Raw genomic sequence first — 24,924 nt, forward strand, 5'->3', positions numbered from 1 at the left:
TTTTTCTCCCAGTCTGATATCTTTTCCCTTCAAATGACATAACCTTTCCTGTTTTGTGGGATGTATATGTCTTTGCTAAAGTTTGGTTTTACTTTCCAAAAATACACCACTTTTTCCTGACAAGAGTAGAGAAGGAGATATCACCAGCCTGTTAGGCTCTCTCTCTATTCACCTGATATAATGAAATGTCAGACGTATGTGAGTAGATCAGCACATGGTTGATCCACAAATCAAATGTGATTTTCAGTATTTCCAAATTATAAATAAACATGTTACCTATGTTCATAAATACCATATAAGACACACACCCACATGCACACACACATATGCATACACACTCACACGTATGCCACATACACATGTCTGCTTATATATTCATGCAGAAACACAGACACAGAGAAACACAATAGAGAAAGAGGACATGGAGATTGTACTTGAATTAAAATTTTAGTATAAACAACAATGCAGGGTAACAGTATTTCTTTACATACTTTTTCACCATTTGGTCACTTTAAATACAGCGAAGAAAAAAATGTATTCCCTATGAGTTTGCTTCTGTGTGAATTAAGTTAATTTCCCAAATCACTTAAGTTGATCTGGTGTTGAATGCTTGTCAGCTACATGGGACAAGAGCATGAGTGCATATCTGCACACAAACATTTCAGATTTACCTTTGTGTACACTCTATTTTGGGGGATTTCTCACCATAATACATAATTTTTGTTTCTGTTCACTAATTGATCACTAGATTAATTTTCTATTGGGGATAATGGAAAACACAGCTCCCCAAACAACAACAACAACAGAAAAGCAAAACAATACAAAGTTTTCTCATGGGAGCAGACGACATAGTCAGGTATACTAGCTTATTAGATCTATTAGATTAGATCTACACCCATTCATGAAAAATTTATAAAAATCTAAGTGTAGAGAACATAGGACAGTCTTAAAGCTCTGACAATTAGGAAGCAGGAGGTCTGTTTTACATACTTGACCACTCAGTGGACTCTGCTCTTGTAGAAAAATTGCTGGAATGAAGAGGATTCTATTGTGATTCATTTCACACTTATTTTGATGTACTGTAAATATTTCTTCATATTAAAACAAACAAACAAAAAACAAGTAAACAACCTTCCCACAGACAAAACAGAAAATGAATACTTTTCTAAATTTGAAATATTTTAAAAGCAACTTCCTTTTCATTAGTAGTTTTGATATTTGTATATGTAGCTCTCTACTTAGAGAGTAAGGCCTTCCCTCTCTCAGTTAAATTTCCAGAAAATCAACTCAAGAACAAAAATGTTATATTTACATTTAAATTTGTACAATAAAAATGATTCGCAATTAATCCTGAGGCCGCAGGACAGATCGATATATCTGTGCACCTCAGCTCACATCCCGGGTGCAAGGAGAAATTGAACAGTGCCTCTGGACACTGGGATATAGGAACAGTCAGCCACCTGTACCCATGGTTCTGCTCTGCACCCAGGACAGCACTGAACGGCCAAACAGTTCCCTGTACCCGAATCCCATGGGGGAGAATGCTGGACCCTCAGGGGTGTGGATAATCCTGAGAAGTCAGGGTAGAATACCCACCTCCCCACAGTACAGACCCAAGAGGGTATCACACAGAGCGAACTTTGCCCTTAAGAGGGCCAGGACATGCAGGAGCAATCAGGGGCAGTAACCTTTGATTCCTGCCTGTGCCTAGAGCTGGAGAAAGGTCTATAGGAGAGCCTACACACAGGAAATCAGATCACCTGTTCCCAGGAAAGGCTGAAAGCAATCAGGAAAACAGTTCTACAGCAGTGATGACACAGAGGACTACAGCATTGTCAAGTCACTCTCAGAAACAGCAAGACAAGCAAACACCAGAGACAACCCAATGACTAGGGGCAAGCATAGAAACATAAGAAACAGAAACCAATACTACTTGGCATCAGCAGAGTCCAGTTATCCAGCCAAAGAAAATACTGGATATTTAAACTCCCCAGAAAAGCAAGATTTAGATTGAAAATCACAATTGTTGATAATGGTGGAGGAATTTAAGAGAAACCTAAAGAATCCCCTTAAAAGAATGCAGCAAAACTCAAGTGAACAAGTAGAATCCCTTAGAGAAGAAACACAATAATCCATGAAAGAATTACAGGAAACATGTCCAAACACTTGGACGACTTGAAAATAGACATAGAAAGAATAAAGGAAGCACAAAATTGACAAATATGGAGATAGAAAAACAAAGGAAGATACAAGGAGAGATAGATTCAAGAATCACCAACAGAATGCACGAGACAGAAGAAAGAATCTAAGGGGCAGAAGGTTCCATAGAAATCACCAACACAACTGATGAAGATAATGAAAAACAAAAAGTTCCTGGCCCAAAACATACAGGAAAACCAGGACAAAATACCTCCCATCACATAATAGTCAGAACCCCAACTGCACAAAACAAAGAGAGGATATTAAAAGCAGTAAGGGAAAATGGTGAAGTGACATATATAGTCAGACCTATAGGAATTACACCAGACTAATCACTAGAGACTATGAAATTGAGAATATCCCGGACAGATGTCAAATAGACCCTAAGAGGGCACTATTGCCAGACCAGGTACTGTATCCAGTAAAATATTCAATTAATATAGACAGAGAAATCAAGATATTCCATGAAAAAAAACAAATTTATGAAATATCTTTCAGCCAATCCAGGCCTACAAATGATAATAGATGGAAAACTCCAACAAAAGGAGAGAAAATATATCATACTGAAAGCAAGAATATAATTTCCTTGTAATGAATTCAAAACAGAGACGAACAAACATAATTCAACCTTTAACAAGAAAAATAAAAGGAAGTGACCATCATTATTCCTTAATGTCCCTCAACATCAATGGGCTCAATTCCCCAACGAAAAGACATAGACTCACAGAATGGATACATAAACAGTATCGAGCATTTCGCTGTAGGCAGGAAATACACCACACGGACAAAGACGGATACTACCTCAGAGTACATGGCTGGAAAACAAATATCCAAGGGAATTGCCTGAAGAAGCAAGCTGAAGTGGGATTCTAATGTCAAATAAAATTGACTTTCTACCAAAAGTCTTTAAAAAAGATAATGAATGACATGGAGGGTAAAGAGGATGATGACTTCACATTCATCCAAGGAGAAACCCACCAAGATGAACTCTCAATCATATGTATCTATGCTCCAAATGAAAGGGCACCTGCATTCACAAAAGAAACCTTACTAAAGCTCAAAGCATGCAATGCACTGCAGATGATAAAAGTAGGAGATTTCAACACGTCACTCTCATCCCTGGAGAGATCATGGAAACAGAAATTCAACAGAGATGTAGAGAAACTAACAGAAATTATGAACCAAATGGATTTAACAGATATTTATAGAACATTCCATCCTACAAATAAAGGATATACACTTTTCTCAGAACCTCATGGAACCTTCTCCAAAATTAACTATATAATCGGTCACTAAACAGGCCTCAGCATATGCAGGAAGATAGAAATAATCCCGTGCATTCTATCAGATGACCACACACTAAGACTGGTCTTCAACAATAACAATAATGACAGAAAACGCACGTATACGTGGAAGTTGAACAATGCTCTACTCTATGACAACTTGGTCAAGGAAGAAGTAAAGAAAGAAATTAAAGACTTCTTAGGACTTAATGAAAATGAAGACACAACTTTCCCAAACATATGTGACACAACGAAAGCAGTGCTAAGAGCAAAACTTATAGCTCTGAGTGCTTGGGAGAAGAAACAGGAGAGAGCATATATCAGGAGCTTGTCAGCACACGTAAAAGCTCTAGAACAAAAAGAAATAAGTGAACCCAAGAGGTGTAGAAGGCAGGAAATAATCAAACTCAGAGCTGAAATGAACCAAGTAGAAACAAAAAGGACCATAGAAAGAATCAAAAACACCAGAAGCTGTATCTTTGAGAAAAACAAGAAGATATATAAACCCTTAGCCAGACTAACCCGTGGTCACAGAGAACGTATCCAAATTAACAAAATCAGAAATGAAAAGGGATCCACAACAACAGAATCTGAAGAAATTCCAAAAATCAGGAGATTCCACTACAAAAGTCTATATACAGAAAACTGGAAAATCTGGAGCAAATGGACAATTTTCTAGATGCCAGGTAGCAACGTTAAATCAGTATCAAATAAACTATCTCAACACCCCATAAATCCTAAAGAAATAGAAGCAGTTACTAAAGCTCTCCCAACCAAAAAGAACCCAGTTCCAGATGGGTTCAGGGCAGAATTTTACTAAACATTCATAGAAGACTTCATACAAATATTGTGCAAACTAGTGTACAAAATAGAAATGGAGCACTACCAAATGCTTCTATGATGCCACAATTACTCTTATACCTAAACCACACAAAGACCCAACAAAGAAAGAGAACTTCAGACCAATTTCCTTTATGAATATTGACGCAAAAATACTCAATAAAATTCTTGTGAACCGAATCTAAAAAACAATCATCCATCATGATCAGGAATGCAGAGATGTTTTCATATACAGAAAACCATCAATGTTATCCAACATGTAAACAAACTCAAAGAAAAGGACACATGATCATTTCATTAGATTCTGAGAAATCATTTGACAAAATTCAACAACCCTTCAGTGTAGGGAGCGTCTCGGTAAAATATAAATGGTGCCGACATCCAGTCTCGTCTGGTATTAACGATTTATTGCGCATGCGCAGGCTTGTCCTCTTGCCAGGGCGGCTGTAGGATGATGAGGTGATCCGGCGCCCTCCTGTGGTGATCAACAGTATTGCACATGAGCGTGTTTTGCACCTGGTGTCAGTTCGATGGGATGGTAATATGCTAATGAGGAATTCATGCTCCGCCTATCCCTGAAGGAAAAGTAGCAGGGGTGATAGTGGGGTGATTCGTGCTCCGCCAATCCCTGAAGGACAATTAGCATAGCCACAGCCTGTTGTATATGTTGTATATATAAGGCGAGCGCTTTTCCCACTCGAGGTCCCTGTATCAGCAAAGAGGTGGTCCTGCCAGAAAGGCTGTGGAGAAGAATCCGACCGTGTGGTGTCTTCCTTGCCGGACGAGGTGGGCGTGAAACTTCAGAATAAAAGTTGTGGAAAGATTAGGAATTGAAGGCTCATATCAAAACATAGTGTAAGAAATATGGAGCAAACCTCTAGCTAACATCAAACTAAATGGAGAGAAACTTGAAGCAATCCCAATAAAATCAGGCACTAGACAAGGCTGCCCAACTCTCTCCCTACTTATTCAAAACAGGACTCCATGTGATAGCCAGAGAAACCAGAGAGCAAAAGGGGGTTAAAGGGATACAAATTGGAAGGGAAGATATCAACGTATCACTATTTGCAGATGATATGATAGTATATATGTGATCCCAAAAGTTCCACTAGACAACTTCTTAACCTGATAAACAACTTCAGCAAAGTGTCAGGGTATAAAATTAACTCAAACATACCAGGAGCTTCCCTCTCCTCAATGGATAAACAGGCTAAGAAAGAAAATAATGAAATCACACACTTCACAATAGTCCCAAATAATATAAAATATCTTGGTGTGAGATTAACCAAGCAGGTGAATGATTTGTTTGACAAGAAGATCAAGTCTCTGAAGAAAGAAATTGAGGAAGATCTCAGAAGATAGAAAGAGCTTCCATGCTCATGGATTGACAGGATTAATATACTAAAGATGACCATTTTGCCAAAAGCAATCTACACATTCAATGCAATCTCCATCAAAATTCCTACTCACTTCTTTAACAGAGATAGAAAGAGCAATTTGCAAATTCATTTGGAATAAGAAAAAACCAGGATAGATAAAAGTATCCTCAACAATAAAAGAACTTCAGGGGGAATCATCACCCATGAACTCAAGCAGAATTACAGAGCAATAGTAATAAAAACTGCTAGGTATTCATACAGAGACAGATGTATAGACCAGTGGAATAGAATTGAAGACCCCGAAATGAACCCACACACCTATCATTTGAAATTTGGCAAAAGACATAAAACCATCCAAATGAAGAAACATAGCATTTTCCAAAAATAGTGCTGGTTCAACAGGAAGTCAGCATGTAGTTGAATCCAAATTATCCCATTTTTATGACCATGTACAAAGCTTAAGTACAAGTGAATCAAAGACCTACACATCAAACCTGAGGCACTCAAACTAATAGAAGAAAAGGTGGGGAAGAGTCTTGAACACATGGGCACTGGAGAAAATTTCCTGAAAAAAACACACATGACTTATGCTCTAAGATCAAGAATTGACAAATAGGACATCATAAAACAGCAACGTTCTGTAAGGCAAAAGACACGGTCATTAGGGCAAAACTGCAACCAACAGATTGGGAAAACAATTTTACCAATCCTATATCTGATAGTGGGTAATATCCAGGATATACAAAGAACTTAGGAAGTTAGACTCTAGAAAGCAAAAATACAATATTAAAAATTGGGTACAGTGAGTTACAAAACATTCTCAGCTGAAGGTTATCAAATGGCCAAAAAACACCTAAATAAATGTTCAACATCCTTAGTCATCAGGGAAATTCAAATCAAAATAAAGGGGTCTCAATCCAAGTGGGTAGACAGAATCCTGGATGCTTTTTCCTGGGTCCGTCTGTAATAGTGGACACACTCTTGATGGTTACTGATGTATCAATGAATCCAGGCAGTTTTCTTTTACATCCTCGAAGATGAGGATTATAAAAAGTGTTCTGCTAGTCAAAAGCAGGGGCTGAAGCTATCCCTGGCGATCTTTCCCTTACCTAATGGCTTCTTGCCCCCACAAGGCCAACAGTAGATGTCTGAGTGCCTCTCAACCTGCATCTTCCCAATCTACACTCTTCCTCTGTGGTGTTTCTTTCACGAAGAGCACACACGCTAACCCTGAACCCATGTTGTCTTCAGTCAGCACTAACAACCTATTACTCTCTGCCAGCTTCGCTTTCCCATATGACCTGGTTGCTCACAATTCTGAGGCATGTTCACGCTCGTATGGACAAACAGAATGTCACCATTTGGCTAGTCTATAATGACGCAGATTCTGTATGATTCTGCTTCAGAAGCTTGTAAATCCAAGATGAAGAGACCATCGACAGAGGAAGGAGTTCTTGTGGGATGTTGTCACCACAGAAAGGATCCAATGGGCTAGGAAGACAAGAGAGGGAGCCAAACTCCCTTTCATAATTTAACCTTTTTCCACAATAGCATCATTAATGGATCTTTATTTGTAGGTCGCATCCCTCTTGACCTAATCAATTCTTCACAACTATATTCCCACTGGGGATTAATCTTCAGAAAATTACTTTTGGGAAAACACATTCAAACAAGAGAAGAGGGTGAATATTTGGATATCTATAGTGGGGGTGGGCATTATTCTTCCCATGTCGTGTACCCTTAAGAACTCTAACTACCTCCTTCCCCACAGTAGCCTCAATGAATGACGTGGATTCTGGGTGATTGATGAGGTAGAGACACCAAAGCTCACTGCCATATCCTGTCACCAGTATCAAGCTCAAAACAGCAAGAGCCACATGTGGGAAGGAAAATATGAATAAACTTTACGGTATCTCTAAACTATAAACCCACAATTTAATCAAAACATTGTTTTAGACTCAGTTCTTTTATATCGATGTGCTTCAAATGTACAAGTCAGTGGGCTTGCTTGTGAGACCTTGTACAGGTTTATACTGTACATTAGCCATCTTCATCCTCACAACTCACCTCCATTTCCACCTGCACACACACACACACACACACACACACACACACACACTGCTGCTCCCCTTCCTCTTCCTATATGCCCCCTTTCACTTAATATCCCTTATTAAAATCTAAATTTCGCAATCGTCTGTTTGAGTCTGGCTTGTTTCAGTTAACATATTGTAATTTACACTCCCATCCGTTTTTTTGAGAACAAAACCCTTTCCTCTTACACATAGATGAAAATCACATCAATGTATATCACATTTTTTAAGCCATCCATCCAGTGATCAACAGCTAAGGTTATTCCAATGACTTGCCTATTGCACACAGTGTGGCAATCAGAATGGATGTGCAGGGACCTGCTTACTTTTTATTATCAGTTTGACTTAACCTGGGAAGAAGGAGCCTCAGTTGAAGAATTGCCTCCATCAGATTGGCCTTTGGCCACATCTGTAAGGAATTATTTTTTCTTGATTGTTGATGTGGAAGGGTCTAGCCCACTATGGGGAGTGTCATCCCCTATGAAGGTGGCCCTGGGTTGTAGGAGAAGGAGAGAAAGCTGAGTAAGTCATGGATAGCAATCCAGTACCCAGCATTTCTAAGTTGTCTCTGCTTCCTTTCCTGCCTCTAGAGTCCTGCCTGAGTTCCTGCCCCAACGTTGCTCAGTAACAGAAGGGAACCTAGAAGATAGAGTGAGACAAACTCTTTCCTCCTCAAGTTGACGGCTATGATGAGATTGTTCTTCATGTTGCCTACTTGTTCTTCCCTTTTTTGAAAGTTGTCTCTGTTTATTGTTCTTAGAAAGATGATATTACGTGTTTTCTTAGGGGCTCTCTGTCTCTCTCTGTGTCTCTCTCTGTCTCTGCTTCTGTCTCTCTCTCTGTATTTGTGTGTTTGTGTGTATATATGTGTATGTTTGTGTGTCTGTTTGTGTGTGTATGTGTGTGTGTGTATGTATGTGTGTGTTTGTATGCTTTGGTATGTATGAGTGTTTCTGTGTGTATGTGCGTGTATGTATGTGTGTGTTTGTGTGTTTGGGTTGTATGAGTGTTTCTGTGTGTGTGTGTGTGTGTGTGTGTGTGTTTGTTTTCCAGGCTTAAAAAAATCCCCAACGCTGTATATCTCAGCATGTGCCTAGAGAAGGAAGATGAAGGTGAGAAAAGGGGGAAAAATCATGTCCTTTGAGTTAACCCCACATTGAGGTCAGCCACATAGTGGACCAAAGTCACATAATGGCAGAGGAGTCATAAGAGCAGAGAGAGAGGAAAACTCAAAGTGTGAAGGAAAATGTGGTTAAAACTAAGATAGAAGGGAGAAAAAGAAGATGGTGCACTTAGAAAAGTGGTCAGATTTTAAAAAGCTGCCATAAGTTGTTAAGCTCTAAGTACATATAAAAATTATAATGTTAATGTGGAAGGGAATTACTGGGAAGAGGGAAGGGAGGGTCAGAGTGTGGTGCGGACAGGGGAGGGTTCTGAAAAGAATCCTTTTGAGGATCTGAAGAACTATGTGACACAAACAATTAACGTGTCCTCTAATTTACAGGTATATTCCACACTTACCTGCATCCAGTATTCTGTCTACCCATATTTCAAAAACAAAATTACCTCATCTATTTCATCCTTTTTTGCTGCGTTTGATCTAATAAATTCCTTATAACCAGAAGTGCTGGTAAACTTTAAAGACATTTAAAATATGACTGGTCCATATCGGGTTTGTCATCAGTTTACCCGACTTTGGAAGCAGGTCCAGGAGCTAATTTTTCCTCGCTCTTTGCAAAGAATCCATAATTCATGATTGCCATTGACTTCAATACAAGGTATTTAATCCTTACAAATAACAGCTTTGTTTGAATAAAAGTGCCCTCCTCTAATTGTGGGTTTTGATAAAGCTAATTTTGGGGTGCTATCCATTGGGCTGCCTCGGAGAGAGAGCCTAGCAATATTTCTGATACGGAGAATGGCTTAAAGATAACCAAAGGAAAGATAGGAGCTGGGAAAATAACCACCAAGGATGTTGGTGACTCAGAAACCAAAGACTTTTTCAGAAAAAAAAATGCATGAAAAGAGCTACTTGGGCAGACTGTGACTTGAGTCATCAGAATATTAGGGTGGGGACTTTATTTTGGGTCTCCAGGAGGCTACATGAGAAGCTAAAACCTAGATGCTGGAATTTTCTAAGCGTTACTAGGGAAGGAACTGGGCTGAGAGCGCTTCATGACGTAAGCAGAGCCTGGATGATGTCACAGAGCACTGGGCGGAGGTTGCGCATCTCTTCCACTTGGAGGCGCTAGACTCCCTTGAAGGTGGGTTCACTATCTTCGCGGCGGGGTGTGAAAGCCAGTTCAGCTCCTGAACCCCACAATTGTTCAACAGGCTTTTCATGCCTGACCGGTTTCCGAAGACAGAATCTGGACGACGAGGACATTTTCTCTCGGTAAATACGTTTATGAAGATAACGGGGACCCTTTTAGCCCAGAAAGCTAAAAGTATTCCCTCGTACAGCGAGTAACCGTATGTTCTGATGTCTTCCTCATTTGAGAGCTTGGGGGATGGTCTAGGCTAGTCAGTCTAAGAGTTTATTATCCTTTGCTAACAATATCTAATTCATAATCCTACTAAAATGCCAAAGATCCTCTCTGAGCCTGTGCATTTTAGGAGATAATATTTCTTTTTGATGTTGTTGTTGTTGTTGTTTTTCGGAGCTGAGGACCAAACCCAGGGCCTTGTGCTTGCTAGGCAACTGCTCTACCACTGAGTTAAATCCCAACCCCCGGATATTATTTCTAAATGGCTGTTGTTGCCTACACAAAAGACTCTTGTTGCGGTCGAAGATGCAACAGCTTCGCGGAATAAACCTGGGCCTGGGTCAGATTGCACAGTACAGAAAGCCAGTGGACTGGTGTGCTGTGTCTCTGGGCAGACACTTGTGGATGTTGCCACATAGCTCATAGTTAGAGGGTAGAAGAGGGGTGTGGCCACCCTCCTGGCTCCTTTGCTATCCTTTATCTGTTCTTCTTGCTTAAAGTGGGGACAGGGATACTTAATACCACACTGACCTAGCCATTCAAGGAGAGGTTCCTCAGCACAGCCAAAGTGCCTCGGGCTGAAGAAATGTGTCCGAATATGTTATTCTGAGCTGTAGAGAACCATTTTTTTTAATTTTCCTTTGAACTTTAGATTTTGATTTTTGAGAGAGGTTTTTTCTGTGCGTAGATTTGGCTACCCTTGAACTAACTCTGTAGACCAGCCTGGCCTTGATCTCACAGAGGTCTGCCTCCCTCTGCCTCTTGAGTGCTGGAATTAAAGTTGTGCGCCACCATTGCCCAGCCCTCCTACGAACTTCTGATTACGACAGAATAAGAATCAGATGCTCAGGAAGTCCCACACCCGCGGACCCCGGCCCGCAGCAGCTCTCTGCCCCCAGACCCGGTGAGAGAGAGACCCAACCGCCTGGTCAGGTGGGCACTCCTGAGGCTGCAGAGCGGAAGAGACCACCAACACTGCTCACCCCTGCCCACATCCCTGGGCCAAGAGGAAACTGTATAAGGCCTCTGGGCTCCCGTGGGGGAGGGCCCAGGAGCGGCAGGACCCCTGCCTGACACATCGCCGGAACCTGAAAGAAACAGACCGGATAAACAGTTCTCTGCACCCAAATCCCGTGGGAGGGAGAGCTAAACTTTCAGAGAGGCAGACAAGCCTGGGAAAGCAGAAGAGACTGCTCCCTGCACACACATCTCGGACGCCAGAGGTAAAAGCCAAAGACCATCTGGAACCCTGGTGCACTGAAGCTCCTGGAAGGGGCGGCACAGGTCTTCCTGGTTGCTGCCGCTGCAGAGAGCCCCTGGGCAGCACCCTACGAGCGAACCTGAGCCTCGGGACCACAGGTAAGACCAAATTTTCTGCTGCAAGAAAGCTGCCTGGTGAACTCAAGACACAGGCCCACAGGAACAACTGAAGACCTGTAGAGAGGAAAAACTACACGCCCGAAAGCAGAACACTGTCCCCATAACTGACTGAAAGAGAGGAAAACAGGTCTACAGCACTCCTGACACACAGGCTTATAGGACAGTCTAGCCACTGTCAGAAATAGCAGAACAAAGTAACACTAGAGATAATCTGATGGCGAGAGGCAAGCGCAGGAACCCAAGCAACAGAAACCAAGACTACATGGCACCATCGGAGCCCAATTCTCCCATCAAAAGAAACATGGAATATCCAAACACACCAGAAAAGCAAGATCTAGTTTCAAAATCATTTTTGATCATGATGCTGGAGGACTTCGAGAAAGACATGAAGAACTCCCTTAGAGAACAAGTAGAAGCCTACAGAGAGGTATCGCAAATATGCCTGAAAGAATTCCAGGAAAACATAAATAAACAAGTAGAAGCCCATAGAGAGGAGACACAAAAATCCCTGAAATAATTCCAGGAAAACACAATCAAACAGTTGAAGGAATTAAAAATGGAAATAGAAGCAATCAAGAAAGAACAAATGGAAACAACCCTGGATATAGAAAACCAAAAGAAGAGACAAGGAGCTGTAGATACAAGCTTCACCAACAGAATACAAGAGATGGAAGAGAGAATCTCAGGAGCAGAAGATTCCATAGAAATCATTGACTCAACTGTCAAAGATAATGTAAAGCAGAAAAAGCTACTGGTCCAAAACATACAGGAAATCCAGGACTCAATGAGAAGATCAAACCTAAGGATAATAGGTATAGAAGAGAGTAAAGACTCCCAGCTAAAAGGACCAGTAAATATCTTCAACAAAATCATAGAAGAAAACTTCCCTAACCTAAAAAAAGAGATACCCATAGACATACAAGAAGCCTACAGAACTCCAAATAGATTGGACCAGAAAAGAAACACCTCCCATCACATAATTGTCAAAACACCAAACGCACAAAATAAAGAAAGAATATTAAAAGCAGTAAGGGAAAAAAGACAAGTAACATATAAAGGCAGACCTATCAGAATCACACCAGACTTCTCGTCAGAATCTATGAAGGCCAGAAGATCCTGGACTGATGTCATACAGACCCTAAGAGAACACAAATGCCAGCCCAGGTTACTATATCCAGCAAATCTCTCAATTAACATTGATTGAGAAACCAAGATATTCCATGACAAAACCAAATTTACACAATATCTTTCTACAAATCCAGCACTACAAAGGATAATAAATGGTAAAGCCCAACATAAGGAGGCAAGCTATACCCTAGAAGAAGCAAGAAACTAATCGTCTTGGCAACAAAACAAAGAGAATGAAAGCACACAAACATAACCTCACATCCAAATATGAATATAAAGGGAAACAATAATCACTATTCCTTAATATCTCTCAATATCAATGGCCTCAACTCCCCAATAAAAAAACATAGATTAACAAACTGGATACGCACCGAGGACCCAGCATTCTGCGCCCTACAGGAAACACACCTCAGAGACAAAGACAGACACTACCTCAGAGAGAAAGGCTGGAAAACAACTTTCCAAGCAAATGGTCAGAAGAAGCAAGCTGGAGTAGCCATTCTAATATCAAATAAAATCAATTTCCAACTAAAAGTCATCAAAAAAGATAAGGAAGGACACTTCATATTCATCAAAGGAAAAATCCACCAAGATGAACTCTCAATCCTAAATATCTATGCCCCAAATATAAGGGCACCTACATACGTAAAAGAAACCTTACTAAAGCTCAAAACACACATTGCACCTCACACAATAATAGTGGGAGATTTCAACACCCCACTCTCATCAATGGACAGATCATGGAAACAGAAATTAAACAGTGATGTCGACAGACTAAGAGAAGTCATGAGCCAAATTGACTTAACGGATATTTATAGAACATTCTATCCTAAAGCGAAAGGATATACCTTCTTCTCAGCTCCTCATGGTACTTTCTCCAAAACTGACCATATAATTGGTCAAAAAACGGGCCTCAACAGGTACAGAAAGATAGAAATAATCCCATGCGTGCTATCGGACCACCACGGCCTAAAACTGATCTTCAATAACAATAAGGGAAGAATGCCCACATATACGTGGAAATTGAACAATGCTCTACTCAATGATAACCTAGTCAAGGAAGAAATAAAGAAAGAAATTAAAAACTTTTTATAATTTAATGAAAATGAAGGTACAACATACCCAAACTTATGGGACACAATGAAAGCTGTGCTAAGAGGAAAACTCATAGCGCTGAGTGCCTGCAGAAAGAAACAGGAAAGAGCATATGTCAGCAGCTTGACAGCACACCTAAAAGCTCTAGAACAAAAAGAAGCAAATACACCCAGGAGGAGTAGAAGGCAGGAAATAATCAAACTCAGAGCTGAAATCAACCAAGTAGAAACAAAAAAGGACCATAGAAAGAATCAACAGAACCAAAAGTTGGTTCTTTGAGAAAATCAACAAGATAGATAAACCCTTAGCCAGACTAACAGAGAGTGCGTCCAAATTAACAAAATCAGAAATGAAAAGGGAGACATAACTACAGATTCAGAGGAAATTCAAAAAATCATCAGATCTTACTATAAAAACCTATATTCAACAAAATTTGAAAATCTTCAGGAAATGGACAATTTCCTAGACAGATACCAGGTATCGAAGTTAAATCAGGAACAGATAAACCAGTTAAACAACCCATAACTCCTAAGGAAATAGAAGCAGTCATTAAAGGTCTCCCAACCAAAAAGAGCCCAGGTCCAGACGGGTTTAGTGCAGAATTCTATCAAACCTTCATAGAATACCTCATACCAATATTATCCAAACTATTCCACAAAATTGAAACAGATGGAGCCCTACCGAATTCCTTCTACGAAGCCACAATTACTCTTATACCTAAACCACACAAAGACACAACAAAGAAAGAGAACTTCAGACCAATTTCCCTTATGAATATCGACGCAAAAATACTCAATAAAATTCTGGCAAACCGAATTCAAGAGCACATCAATACAATCATCCACCATGATCAAGTAGGCTTCATCCCAGGCATGCAGGGATTGTTTAATATAGGGAAAACCATCAACGTGATCCATTATATAAACAAACTGAAAGAACAGAACCACATGATCATTTCATTAGATGCTGAGAAAGCACTTGACAAAATTCAACACACCTTCATGATAAAAGTCCTGGAAAGAATAGGAATTCAAGGCCGATACCTAAACATAGTAAAAGCCATATACAGCAAACCAGTTGCTAACATTAAACTAAATGGAGAGAAACTTGAAGCAATCCCACTAAAATCCTGGACTAGACAAGGCTGCCCACTCTCTCCCTACTTATTCAATATAGTTCTTGAAGTTCTAGCCAGAGCAATCAGACAACAAAAGGAGATCAAGGGGATAAAGATCGGAAAAGAAGAGGTCAAAATATCACTATTTGCAGATGACATGATAGTATATTTAAGTGATCCCAAAAGTTCCACCAGAGAACTACTAAAGCTGATAAACAACTTCAGCAAAGTGGCTGGGTATAAAATTAACTCAAATAAATCAGTTGCCTTCCTCTATACAAAAGAGAAACAAGCCGAGAAAGAAATTAGGGAAACGACACCCTTCATAATATACCCAAATAATATAAAGTACCTCGGTGTGACGTTAACCAAGCAAGCAAAAGATCTGTACAATAAGAACTACAAGACACTGAAGAAGGAAATTGAAGAAGACCTCAGAAAATGGAAAGATCTCCAATGAATATCCTAGTAAGAGCACCAGTGGAAGGGGAAGCCCTGGGTCCTGCTAAGACTGAACCCCCAGTGAACTAGTCTATGGGGGGAGGGCGGTAATGGGGGGAGGGTTGGGAGGGGAACACCCATAAGGAAGGGGAGGGGGAGGGGGATGTTTGCCCCCAAACCGGGAGAGGGAATAACACTCGAAATGTATATAAGAAATACTCAAGTTAATAAAAAAAAAAGAAAAAAAAAGATTCAGATGCTCAACCCTGTATACCATCGCCTTCCTCACCTGCTCCAAAGTTCTCTTAGACAAGAGCCTTGGTCCAGCGCCCTCCCCACCCCACCCCCATTGTTCTTGCAGGGACTCATATGACAGAGGGAACAGCATTGTGTCTGGTTTAAGCAGGCGAGCTCTTCAAACCCAGGCCATGACCAAGTATGAAGCCTGAACACAGAACGATAGTCACAAGACAGTGGACCAGGAGTGCCGTGGCCTACCACACTAGGTCTACAGCCAAGAAGAAGAGGATGTCTCTGAGGAGGATGAGCACACCATCCTTCCAGAAGCGGAGGAGGAGGAGGCCTTCTCCCCATGCCCTGGGGACATTGTGGGCTGCAGAATTTCTCATGGATGGAAGGAAGGTGATGAGCCGTCACCCAATGGAAGGCCATCGCTGTAGATCAGCTGCCAACAAATCCCTCTCTCTATCTGGTCAAGTATGACAGAATTGACTGTTTCTACGGCCTGGCACATCACAGCAATGAGAGGATTTTAAAGCTTAAGATCTTGCCTCACAAAGTAGTATTTCCTCAAGTGAAAGACGCCCATCTCGAAAGTTCCATGGTTGGCCGAGCTGTGGAGCATAAATTTGAGGGCAAACATGGCTCTAAGGACAACTGGAGGGGGGTGGTCCTAGCCCAGGTGCCGATCATGAAGGACTGGTTTTACATCACCTACGAGAAAGATCCATCCTATACATCTACCAGATCCTGGATGATTACACAGAAGGTAACCTCCATATCATTCCAGAGACTCCTCCAGCAGAGGTGAAGTCAGACGTTGACAGCGACATTTTAACAGGTCAATGTGTGCAGTTCACCAGAAACGACCGGTCCAAAAAGATCGGCAAAGTCATTTACCAAGTTCCAGCCAAGCCTTCCGTGTACTTCATCAAGTTTGATGGTGACATCCACATCTACTTCTATGATATGGTGGAAAAGATACATTAAGGTGAAATTCACAAAGTGAGGGGGACATAGATGGGGAATTTATAGGATTGGTGGGGAAATGGTTGTTTTTCTGTGTTTCAGATACCCAAGGGCCTTTGACAACTCCAGTATCTTTTCCAGTGGAATTTGTTTTTCCTCTAAAAATTAAAATGTGCGATGTGATATGTTGTGTATAAACACTTTGGTGGAGGAGATGGGCTGTGGTGGATGGAACATGGAGAGGATGATCTGGGGAGACGGGATAGGGGTAATGCCAAGTGTGTGGTCACACATGCAAACACCAGGGCTTGGTATGGGAATAGGAGGATGACCGGGGCTTCCTGACAGTGAGCCTCACCTCAGGTTCAGCAGGGGACCATGTCACAAGGGAATACAGTAGGTAGTGAAGGAGCAGAACACGCTCTACCCTCCCCCAGCCTCTGTACTTACATGTCTCTATGCACACACACACACACACACACACACACACACACACACATAAATATGACTAGAGTATACAAGAGGCTTGCAGAGTTTATATGCAAATGCAGTGTCGTTTTATCCAAGGAACCAGAGGACTTTTAGATCATTGGGTGTCCTGCGGTCAACTCTCAGAGGACAGGATATATCTCCTTATTGTGCAAACAAATCCTTGGTTGAGTGTTTGTCAGTGACTCCACACAGTTCTCCTCCTCTAGGTTTCTGTGTGTCACAGAGAATGATCTGGAAATACTGAAAGAAAATATAAACTATAGGCTTTGTTGGGGTTTCTAGCCTTGTGTTTAAAATATATTTATCACGTTTTATTAAATGTAAGGGAAATCTTCAGCTCCCAGCAACAATAGATTCAATCATGTTGGCTTCTGTTTTATCCCATTATGAATAGCAATTAATTGCACATCAATAGCTCCCCATGCTTTGATCTAAATCAGGATGAAGGGATATGTTTCCGTAAACCCTATGTGGATAATCAAGTAGAAAGGGGGGAGGTATGATGCCTTTGGCTTATGAGAGAGTGATGGCTTGATTGTAAACTTGTTATGCAAATAACCCTAATCTCTGAGAAATGAAATGTAACGATAAAATATACTGCCAAATGGGATGGGCACTCATTACTCTTCTAAAAGAAAATAAAATCATACTTTAGGATTTTAAATAAGTGTGACCCTCAGAGGTTCAAATACTTGAATGTGTTTGGTTTCCAGTTTGTGGATTGTTTAGAAAGGATTGGGAGTTGTGTTTTTGTTAAAAGAGATGTGTCAATGGGAGGTGGGGCCTTGAGATTTCAAAAGCCCACCAGGCTTCTCTCCCTCTCCCTCTCCCTCCCTCCCTCTCCCTCTCCTTCCCTCTGCCTCTCCCTCTCCCTCTCCTCTCTCTCTCTCTCTCTCTCTCTCTCTCTCTCTCTCTCTCCCTCTCCTTCTAACTCTCTCTCTCTCTCTCATCTAGGGAGCAGTATATGAGCTCTCAGGATCTACTCCAGCCAGGCCTGCCTGCCTGCCAGCCTGCTGTCATGGTGTCTACCACGATGGTCCACGGACTCACCCTCTGAAACTCTAAGACGACAATTAAATGTTTCCTTTCATAAATTGATTTGGTCACGGTGTCTCTTCACAGCAATAGAACAGTAACTAAGGCACACATCTTCCTGTCTATTTTTCTAATACTTCTGTATTTATTTCATTAACGTTACCTGCTGTCGGGCTGGAGAGATGGCTCAGTGGTTAAGAACACCCGACTGCTCTTCCAGAGGTCATGAGTTCAATTCCCAGCAACCACATGGTGGCTCACAACCATCTGTAAAGAGATCCGATGCCCTCTTATGGTGTATCTGAAGACAGCTACAGTGTACTTATATATAATAAAATAAATCTTTAAAAATAAAAAAAAGTTACCTGTTGTCCATTGAACAGTTTTATGAATGAGTTTCAAGTTTAAAGACAAATAGTGACAAATAGGAGTGCACTGCTAGGGGGTGTGGCCTTGTTGGAGTGGGTGTGGCCTTGTTGGCGTAGGTGTGTCACTGTGACATGGGCTTTAAGACCCTAACCCTAGCTGCCTGGTAGCCAGTCTTCTAGAAGCCTTCAGAGGAAGAGGTAGAACGCTCAGCTCCTCCTGCACATGCCTGCCTAGATGCTGCCATGATCCTGCCTTGATGATAATAGACTGAACATATGAACCTATAAGCCAGCCCCAACTAAATGTCCTTGTCAGACTTGCATTGGTCATGGTTTCTTTTCATAGCAGTAAAACTCTAAGACATACATACATAAATACATACATACATATATACATATACATATACAACTAGGTTTACACACACACACACACACACACACACACACACACACACACACACCATTTATAGGGATTTTAGATCTAGCCAGGGCCCCTGCAGTTTCGTTGGTCCATCTGATACACGTGTTCATGGAACATGTCTCTCTCTCTGTTTCTTGTTCTTGGAAGAACGTGGACAACATCTGCAGCCTCGCTTCATTTTGCTTTATTCTCTTCTTCAGCCTTAGAAATCTCAGCTTACAGAGAGGGGAAGACGGGAACTTGGTTCGATAGCTCTTTTTGTCTGTGGTAGCTTACATCTCAAGTCACAAAAGGGAAAATAACTATAATAAGAAATAGTAATACACATCCAAACCGTGATGGGAAGTTCATATCCGTTCCTCTTAATGAATGTCAACTTTGGAAATTGGAATCCACAATGAGATGAGACTTTTAAAAAATCTTAATTCTCAGGCAGGCTTTGGTATTTCTCTTTCCCTGAAAAGGATCACCACTAGAAAAAGACAGACGGTAGGTTGCTTTTGTCCAAAAATCGAATCAGAATCATTTGATAATGAGCATAGAGGGGGCTCACACCATGTTTACCAAAGAATAAAGTAATATGGGGGCGGGGGAGACATCTAGAGAACAGTTGGTGCCTTATTGGTATTAAAAAAAATCCAGATGTCAAGAAATAATATTTGACAACAGAAAAAACTAGGTTTCCATTAGGCAGACTGTTTTTAAAAATGCCTTCCTTTTAGTCATGGAAAGAGGAGGGTGGAGCAGGTCAGTCTGTAGATAACTAAAGTCATTCCCATCAAAAAATTAAGAACAATGTGGATTTTTAATGGACTTGAATAAAATTAGAAATTTTAGCTTTCAAAGGGGAAAAATTGTGTTCCAGAGAGAGAGAGACAAAGGAGTGTCCAAACTCATACTTGATTCTTTCAATAAATCTACCGGTAACTTGTGTGTTTGTTGATATTAGGATGAAAACACAGGTTGGATATCTCGACTTAAGAGTGTAACGTGTGGGGCTGGGGATTTAGCTCAGTGGTTAGAGCGCTTGTCTAGGAAGCGCAAGGCCCTGGGTTCGGTCCTCAGCTCTGAAAAAAAGAATAATAAAAAAAAGAGTGTAACGTGTGTGAACAGCTGGCAGTGGAAAGACTTGTCCTCGGATTTCTCAAAAGGCATGAAAAAGCCACCGTGGAGTTACTGGATTTTGTTTCAAAGACTTTAGCTCCTTCTCTGCAGGGATGCAGGGCCTCAAAGTGAAAGAGCCGCCCAAAATTTGGGGAACCTTTCACTCTAGTCGCGGGATGGAGTTCCCCGGGAAACTCGAGTAGCCGGTCTTGATGTAACAGGAAGATGTAGCGTTTATTTATTTATTTCTTTTTTTTTTTTCAGGGCTGGGGACCGAACCCAGGGCCTTGCACTTTCTAGGTAAACGCTCTACCACTGATCTAAATCCCCAGCCCCAGATGTAGAGTTTATTAACCAGAAATCGGGTCAAAATATGTCGCACACAGGAGGCAGAGGAATCGATGTCAAGACTCGAAATTTAAGGCTTTTTATAGGGGAAGGCAAGGGGATTCAGTGTGGTTATCAGCAAGGGAAATGGGTACAAGGACTCATTTGCAAGCAGTATGTGCGGGCTGGAGTGTTCTCAATATAGGAGAGCGTCTTATATTTATCTGTAGAACAGGGAGTCATCTGTCTGGATGGCCGCCGACTCAGTCTAGATGTTGGCTGTCAGTTCCTTGAACAATCCCTTAACCTTGTTTTTAGACTTGGCCGGGCACGTCTCTGGTCTGCTCTGTCCTGTCCCCTTATCTGCTGTTCTTTTGCAATTTTTATGAAGTTTTTATTTTAACTCTTCAAAAGTAAGGGCCTGAGACCTCCTAAGAGGTAGCGTCCAACACCTGAGGCCATGCGCACAGAGGGAAGCGGCCTTTCTCAGAAAATGGAGCTACGAGAGCTGACAAATGAAGGCGACACATCGATCAAATCGCTGTAATAGAACGACGGCAGCCAGTTCACAGAGCGAGGCAGCTGTCAGCCACTCGGCCAAGAACTAAGAGGATTTGAAAAGACAATAACACACAGAGTTCACAGAAGCCACTATAGACTCATGGCGTCTGCGAATTTAATCCATGTGCTCTGGGCAGAGAAAACAATCCAAACCAGAGATCCCTCTTGCTCAGCCCGACGTAACGCTGTGCCGTGCGGCGGATGTCCCATGTCAAGGACTCAACCTAGATGCCGGAAGCCTGTGAGAAACCGGAACTACGTCATTTAAGTGCTGACACCAGAAATGTCTCAAGTCTGCACCTTCATTGGAAGGAGAAGAAATAAGTCACACAGCACCGGAAGTAATCCTCGTCAGGGTCTGTGTGAGGTCGGAAGTGTAGGGCGCCATGATCAATCAGTAAGCACTGCCTACACGTGTCGGGTGAGCCCACAGAAATGAGGAAATGATTTTTAAATTTAAACACGATTTCTAATAACTAGTAACTTTTAAGTGTCCAGTTTTACCACAAGCTTTCAGATTATGTGGTTTCTCAGGCGGAAGAACGCCGCAAAAGAAGTGAGTTTGAAACTTCGGAGGTTACCACTATACGACAGCAAACTAAGAAAAGCACGGAGGTGCGGTATGGTAAAACTAACTAGAGGAAATCTGTAAAAGCAAGATGGAGAATTCAGAAGACTTGTACAGGAAAGGCCAGCAGCAGGGAATGGCTCGGAGGACCGTCCTCGTTTTCAGAGTTTATCACAACAAAATTGCCAAAGACTGGTAGCAAAATTGCTACTTGTCCCTGTGGAAAATCTCTGAACCTACACACACACACACACACACACACACACACACACACACACACACACACACACACACACACAAAGAGAGAGAGAGAGAGAGAGAGAGAGAGAGAAACAGAGAGAGAGACAGAGAGAGAGAAAGAGAGAGAAGGGGAGGAGTAGGGAAGGGCGAGGGGCAAGGGGAGGGGAACTGGGAGAGAGGGAGACAGAGACAGACACAGAAAGAGAGACAGACATAGAGACATACACACAGACACACACATGCAGAGATATACACGAAGACACACGCAGCCCAATTGAGGACTTACAGAAAGATACCTATCAAAGGACCCGAATATTTGGTGCTAAATTAGGTGAGGTTTGTGGAGGAATGAGTGCCAACCAAATTTTGCAAGTTCTGCAGCCACCTGCATGTTTCCGCACCCCCTTAGCTGTCGGGGTATCACATACATGGCTGTCACTCCTGCTTTCTTCATTTGTATTTTACTGTGGATCTCCCTTCTCCCCTGTTCAATGTGGCCAGCCATTTTTCATGTGGAAGGCTTCACAATGCACTGTGTCTAGGGCAGGGAAAACCATTTCAAAAGAGGCTCAGTGCTAGGCAAACAGTAAAAACAATGCATACTTCACCTCCAAAGGAGGGGCTCAAAGAATACAGAGGTTCTGGCAGGAACACAGAGCAAAGCTTACAAAGTTAGGACCCACAGCACCTCTGGGAACCAACCAGCAGCTCTCATTCAGCCCTCCATGCTAATGACTCACTCTCATCTCTTGAGACCAGAGGAAGAAGCATTTGGAAGATCCTCTCCCTAAAAATGAAGCTTGTATGGAAACTCTTATGAAACTGAAGAACAATTTTCAATAGGAAAGCCCACACACAGTAAAAAAATAAATGGCAGATTCGACAGCCTTCTCTGCAATACCATCATGTACACACACACACACACACACACACACACACACACACACACACACCAGAAGAATAGACCTACATAAAGGATACATTTCCAGGCACAGATATGTTGGGAGGAGGTTGACGTTCTAACAAACCTCAGCCAAGGACTCCATTCAGAAGATTCAGAAGCTCAAGACATTGGTTCACTCCTAGGAGCAGATCACTATCTATCTCACAGAACCTTTATGGAAAACAAAGACAGATCAGCCTAGAATGAGTTAAACAGAAACCCTTTCAAGGTTATTGAAGAATTTTGTAGCCAAACTCCACAGACAGTTATCAGCATAGAAAGTGACCCATGACTGCAGTTTGTATAATACCGCTGGACCTGGTGAAACATTTCCTACTCTCCTAGGAATCCTAGAAGTGAGAGGGAACCAAGGCAGCCTGGGCAGCCCACTTCAGTCTCCATACAAAGTGCACTTTGCAGGCTGACACCCACATGGCTAGTCTGCAAGTCACCAATCCTTGTCATGAAGTCACTGAAAAACAGTAGAGGCCTTACCTGGTAGACCACAGTCTCTGGTTCCTGTCTTCTGGAGGCTCCACGGTCATTCCACCCTTAACTCTCCATCATCCTGTTGACAAGTGTCTGGCCTTTATCTTTGACTTAGGAGTATATTTTATTTCTCTCTCTCTCTCTCTCTCTCTCTCTCTCTCTCTCTCTCTCTGTGTGTGTGTGTGTGTGTTTGTGTGTGTTTGTGTGTTTTGTGTGTGTGTGTTTAAATGTTATAAAGTTTAAGAAGAAGAAAAAGTTGCTGGTTCCAGTAAACATTTAAAATAAAGATTCTTTTTTTAAAGCTTTATTTATTTATTCCATGTATGTGAGAACATTGTCACTGTCTTCAGACACACCAAAAGAGGGCATCAGATCCCATTACAGATAGTTGTGAGCCACCATGTGGTTGCTGGCAATTGAACTCAGGCCCTTTGGAAGAGCAGTCAGTGCTCTTAACCCCTGAGCCATCTCTGCAGCCCTAAAATAAAGTTTCTTAAGAGAGCAGTTTAGAGTGGGAAGAAATAAAGATGCCCCATTTATGGATGAGCACTCAGTCTCTTTTAACTCCTGGGACTCGGGAAGCATCTTGGACAAGGAGGTGGGAAGAGTGTAAGACCCAGAGGGTGGGAAGAAGGGCTGTGGTTTGCTGTGTTCAGGACAGGACGTGGCTGCTGCAATCATCAGCTCACAGCAGCTGTGGTCACCTGCATAGGTCTATAAAGGACCACCAGCTAGACAGAGTCCCTTAATGAGGAGGTTTTCGGGGGCTGAGGGCTGCTGGGGTAAAAGAATCATTCTTCTCTGAGGGTTTGGTCACTGGTAGAATTCCCACATGCCTGTAGATGGTCACACACCCATAAGTACATAACCAATGCTAATTGGGCTTAGTGGTTATAGGTTGGGAAAGAGGATATGAATTTTTAGGGATGGTTATTGGCAGGGAATTTGGGCAGAGCAGAGGGTGAAATGGAAGTGGTTATGGCCATGTTTCATTCTATACGTGTATGAAATTCTCAAGGATAAAGACAATTTATTATTTAATAGAAAATTTAGACTATTAGCTTTAGCTACGTAATATAAGGCTGTGTGACTCTAAAGAATTCAAATATTGAACATAAATCAAATCAATTGACTGCCTTATGACTCAAGGAGCAAATTATATGTACTTAATATAATGCACTTTCTCCCTCTTTCGGTCTCTTTCTATCTCTTGTCTCTCTTTCTCTGTCTCTCTCTCAAACACACACACATACACACTCACACATGCAGGTGCACACTTACATTATTTTTATGTCAATGTATTAAATTCATGATACAATCAATATGAAGGAATAGAGGTTTGTTTAGGGCACACAGTCACAGTCATTGGGTTCAGACTGTCGGGGCAATGACTACATGGACACAGTGTATTGATCTGTGTCACTGAGAGCCTGCATGAGTCCTGCTTATATTTGGGTGGATCAGGCGGCCAAGAGTTCGGTCTGAACCAGCCAGCTCCCTCCTTCCTGCCCCAGTGACATACTTCTGCTAGGGCACAGCCTGAAAGATTCCACCACATTCCTAGACAGTGCCATCAGCTTGAGACAAAGTGTTCCCACAGCTGGGACCCTGGGGAAATTTCACACTGAAGCCCCAACGACACTGAGCCAGGCAAGTGTGAAATGTTTTGTGAAAACCGTTTAATTTCAGTTCTGTAAACAGGACAGGGAGGAACCCTTTGACATGGATT

The 24,924-nt window shown here is 41.8% G+C and overlaps 1 protein-coding gene across 1 annotated transcript; it reads left to right on the forward strand.

Moving 5' to 3' along the window:
* Positions 1–16,279: 16,279 nt before the first annotated feature.
* On the forward strand, positions 16,280–16,668 carry LOC148002424 (Y-linked testis-specific protein 1-like). Its single transcript, XM_087577169.1, has 2 exons — positions 16,280–16,447; positions 16,534–16,668. Exons 1-2 carry the CDS (start codon positions 16,280–16,282, stop codon positions 16,666–16,668), a joined length of 303 nt encoding a protein of 100 aa, XP_087433295.1.
* Positions 16,669–24,924: the final 8,256 nt, after the last annotated feature.

The sequence above is a fragment of the Rattus norvegicus genome, chromosome 11 (assembly GCF_021556685.1).
Source record: "Rattus norvegicus strain SHRSP/BbbUtx chromosome 11, alternate assembly SHRSP_T2T, whole genome shotgun sequence".
Taxonomy (NCBI): domain Eukaryota; kingdom Metazoa; phylum Chordata; class Mammalia; order Rodentia; family Muridae; genus Rattus; species Rattus norvegicus.

Coding starts and splice junctions, on each gene's coding strand:
- LOC148002424 (XM_087577169.1), top strand. CDS start 16,280: ATGGTTGGCCGAGCTGTGGAGCATAAATTTGAGGGCAAACATGGCTCT. Junction 16,448..16,533: donor CCTGGATGATTACACAGAAG/GTAACCTCCATA, acceptor CAATGTGTGCAG/TTCACCAGAAACGACCGGTC.